This window comes from Talpa europaea (assembly GCF_964194135.1).
Source record: "Talpa europaea genome assembly, chromosome: 1".
Taxonomy (NCBI): domain Eukaryota; kingdom Metazoa; phylum Chordata; class Mammalia; order Eulipotyphla; family Talpidae; genus Talpa; species Talpa europaea.
Window position 1 is genome coordinate 153,403,406 of NC_140073.1, and position 4,591 is coordinate 153,407,996.

A 4,591-nucleotide genomic window follows, 5' to 3' on the forward strand; every position below is an offset into this window, starting at 1 on the left:
CCACCCTGGCACCCCCAAACTCAAAAGGGGTTTGAGTCACTATAGTCTACTGCCCTGTCTTTGTCAGAAGCCCTCCCCCGTCCCAGCCCTCCTGATTCTTTCCTCGCCCCCCTCTTGTCCCTTCTGGAATCTTCTAGTCTCACGGACAGGCAGGCGCAAGGGAAACGGTCTTGTCGAGGTGGTCTCATCCTCTTGTAGTCTACACCTCATGCTTTGTGGGGCTGGAAAGCAAGCGTTCCCCTGCTTTGTAGGTTCCTCGGAGGTCCCCACACAGCAGGTGGTTTGTGTTGAGCTGTCTGGGTGCTGGGGAGAGGTCTTTGGGGCACAGTGAGCGAGACGGCACTCGAGGCGCAGCAAGAGGGAAGGACCCTAGGGATGCGTCACATGTCATCGCCATGTCAGAAGCCGCGGGAGGGGCCGGAGCATGGGGAGGGCGGAGCCCAGAGGACTGAGGTGATGGTGCATGGGGCACTGGGGCAGGAAACTACGGGGACTGCACCTGGGAGGGGGGGAAGCAAATATTGTCTAAAAATGAATAATGATATAAAAAATAAATTAATAAAAAAATTTTAAAAGAAAGCCTTGGCATGGGATGCGGTCTCCATTACTGGGGCGAGGGGCGGAGCTTCCTGCTCCTGAGGCCTCTTCCCTTAGGCCCTGGTGGTCATGGTGTCCTGGAGGTCAGCGAGACTCTGGAAGGCCGGCGGAGCTTGATGCTCATGCGGAATTCTTTGATAACAAAGTAGTAGCAGAAGACGTCCAGGCAGCAGTTGGTGTTGGAGAGACACAGGGACAACTGCAAGAAGCTGCTGATGGCCCGCTTGGCTCCGTACTGCTCGATGACGCCATTCCTCACCAGGAACTGCAGCAAGAAGCCCAGGTGGACGGGAAAGAAGGACGCCACAAAGACAGCCAGATTGGCCGCGATGGTCCGGATGCAGGCCTTGTGCTGGGCCCTGTGCTCGTCCCGACGGCGGAGCAGGACCTGAATGGTCCTGAAGGAGCAGAACCCCACGATGCTCATGGGCAGAAGGAAGCCGAACACCTCGAGGGGGATGATGACCCCGGTGCTCCAGGTGCTCTTGCTCATGTTGCGGAAACATGTGACCATTGAGTCCTTTTCCTCATGGAACTTGTAGATGGGGGTGCTCCCTGCCAACACTGAGACCCAGAGGATGCAGCAGATCCCTGTGATCATCCGGGGGGTCCGGAGGTGCCTGGCCCACATCGGGAACTGGATGGCCAGGAATCTGTCCACGCTGATGAAGCAGATGGTGAAGATGCTCCCGTACATGCTGATGAAGTAGATGCACTCCACCAGCGTGCAGTACGCCTTGAGCCAGCAGTGCATTGACAGGAGCACCCTGAACGGGAGCGACAGCACCAGCAGCAGGTCGAAGACAGCCAGGTTGATCATGTAGATGGAGGTGGCGGCATAATCCTCCTGTCCCTTCCTCAGGTAGGAGCTGAACTTATAGATGGCCAGTGGGTTGAGGACGAGGCCCAGGAGGAAGGTGGGGATGTAGACCACCAGCTGCAGGATCCATACCTTCTTGTCCATGCCATCGAGGGTGCAGTTTTGGCTCATGCTCCCTCCTACAACGGCAAGAGCAGATGACATGAGGCTCCGCTCACTCCCTGGACGTGATGGATCCTAGTGACTTGAGAATAATACATCCCCTTGTCACACAGTAACGCGCGCTCACCGGGTGAGGACAGAAAACACAGAAAAGGAAAATCACCTCTAGTTCTCTTGCCCAGAGAGAGACACTGACTTTTTTGTGTATGTCTTTCCAGACTCATGTTCTCTCCTGTACGTACACACAGCACACACGTGTACACACACACCTAAGGCACGTATATACATGTAAACATGCACGTGCCTGCACACATATGCAGACACACCTGTCCACCTGGGCCTTTTCCTTCTAGAAAAATAGGACCTTACTGAGCATGAGTATCCATCCCTATTTTTTTCAGTTGGAACCCCTCCTGAAGGGGGAACAACACAAGCGTGACCCACACTGGTTTAGGCACAGAGAGAACGTCATGTATCTGAAACCAAGAGAGCGAGGGCAGGGCTGACTTGAGCGGCAGTTTGACCAGAGACTGAGGTTCTATTTCCAAAACCTAGATCCCCCTACACATCATCCCTGGGCTCCCACCCACCTGCAGCCCCGCGGGCTCTACAGAGATGCCCTCCCGCCTTGACTGTAGAGCTGGTCACAAACCCGGGTCACTGCCCCCTGACGAAGCAGCGATTGGCAGCTTAGCTGAGTTGGGGTGGGCGCCGGGCTTGCTGGGAGGCAGGGCAAGCGCTAACATTCTCGCTTGGGGTTCCAGGCAGGCTGGGGGCTCCTTCTGGGAGGATACAAGGCCTGAAGTTTGTGCCCCTCGGCGAGCCCTACTAAGCGTGGAGGAAAGGACCGTTTCGGAGGAAATGAAGCAAGAGGGTGTCGTCTCCAGGGCCAGGAGAGCTCTTCAGACAGGAAGGAAATTTGTACTGGCCTCAGGGACAAGAGGACCACGCTGCAGCGTCACAAGGAGGTAGGTCACATGTCGGCTTCTCACGCCCAAGGTCACACCTGAGGGAAGCAGGCGCTGGCAGGTCTTACCTGAGAGCCTGGGGAGTTTGGGGGTGCGGTGTGTGTGACTGTGGAGTTCTGCGTCAGGGCAGTGGCTGTCTTACTTGGGCTACTCTGAAAGCACATGTAAAGGGGGTTGGACGGGGTGGATGTTGAGGGGGCATATAAACAGCCAACATTTGTTTCTTGCAGTTTCAGGGGCAGAAAGTCCAAGATCAGGGTGCCCACAGGGTCAGGTTTTGGTGAGGGACTCCCCCTGGGGTGCAGACTGCCAGCTTCTCACTGTGACCTCAGAAGGATCCAGAGAGCTCTGGGATCTCCTTTTTATTTTATTTTTTTTAAGATTTATTTATGCATACAAGAACTGGGGTATAGGCCAGAGGTGCAAGTGGTGAGAGGATCTGCCAGAGACAGAGTGGGGAACAGAACAGGCAGACTGACTGAAATACACTGCTGAGGGGAGCAGCAGGCAAGACAGGAGAGGTCTGGCTCCATGTGGGTCGGCTCCCTGGCCAGCCAGGGATCAAACTTGTGCTGCAGAGGCTGTGGATAGCGTCATAGGTTGTGTCTTGATCCCTTGTGCCACCAGAGAGGCCCTGGGGTCTCCTTTTTAAGGGCACTTATCGCATTCATGAGGGCTCCCCACCCAGTGGCCTAATCCCCTCCCCACCACAACACCTCCACACATCACCACGCTGGGGAGTAGCTCCAACATATGAATGGGGTTTCCAAACCTTCAGTCCTTAATAGCAGACCCAGGGCAGGTCCAAACCAGGAAATGTTCACCCCTGTACCCCGGAACCACTGCCGCTGGGCAGAGAATTCAGATTTGGCCAACTTCCACTCTCCCCACTCACCGCCCCCCACACACACTGAGTGCGAGGCCTCCAGCACATCGGTCTCTGCAAGCGGGAGGCCCTTCAAGCTTCTGCTCTTCTCAGCCACCTCCCAGCAGGCTGCTGGGTGAGCTGGGTCAGCCCTAGGCTGCCACCCCTGTCCTCCAGCATCAGGGGCTAGGGCCCCAGACTCAGCAGGGAGAGAGGTGACAAGGTCCTACATGGCCACCAGCAGCTGTTAGTGGAGCTCTGCTGCTTCACTAGTCTTTCTTCAATTGAAGCGCTACTCCAAGCACTGTAAGATATGCAAATAGGACAAAAGAGCAAAAGAAAGCAGCCTCGACTGCACCCCAGGGCCTCAGTTGTCCTTCCCAGGACAACCCTGGTAATAGTGCACACTTTCTTGAGAAATTCTCCCAAGTACGCACGCATGTACACACACACACACCTGCATACATACGTGTGCATGACTTTCCTTTAAAACTGGAAACTAGGGCCTCCCCAGTGGCGCAGCGGTAGAGCGCTGGGTTGCCAAGCTGCCCCCAGCCTCTGCAGCGCCGGTTCCATCCCCGGCTGCTCCCCGGCCACCAGAGGAGGGTCCCGCATGGCGCCCAGACCTCTCCTGCCGCCCGCTGCTCCCCTCAGCAGTGTACTTCGGTCCTTCTGCCTGCTCTGCTCCCCGCTCTGGCTCTGGTGAATTCTCTCACCCTTCCGCGCTTCTGACTGTACCCAGTGCATGTATAAACAAAACAAACAAACAAACAAAAAAATAAATAAATAACATGCCTCTATTTAAAAAAAAAAAACAACACATTTTACTTATAAAAAAAATAAAAAATAAATAAAACTGGAAATTATTGTACCCACGGCTCTGTCCCTCGCTTTTTTTACTTTATAATATTTCTTGGAAATTGTTCCACATCATCATTGTTTTTTCTAAGGGCGCCACTGCATCCCATGTGGTGGCTGTGCGATCACTCGATTAGTCAGTATGGAGTGTGTGTGGGTGCGCGCGCACACATGTACAGCTTGCATTGAGCTCTAAGTGGTAGACATTTAACATATATAACTCGGTTGGTGGTTTTCCAAACACTCTATACTTTCCCGTGTATTAACTTTTCTTATGGGTTTATGCCATGAGAGATCATGGAAAATGCATGTCATCATATG

At 54.2% G+C, this 4,591-nt stretch overlaps 1 protein-coding gene across 1 annotated transcript; it reads right to left on the reverse strand.

Annotated features, from left to right (window-relative positions):
• Positions 1–650: 650 nt before the first annotated feature.
• On the reverse strand, positions 651–1,572 carry GPR55 (G protein-coupled receptor 55; the record flags this gene model as incomplete). Its single annotated transcript, XM_084244414.1, is given in 2 exon segments — positions 651–679; positions 682–1,572. Coding segments are annotated over 2 exon segments (909 nt in total). The 5' UTR covers positions 1,562–1,572.
• Between the last annotated feature and the right edge of the window lie 3,019 nt (positions 1,573–4,591).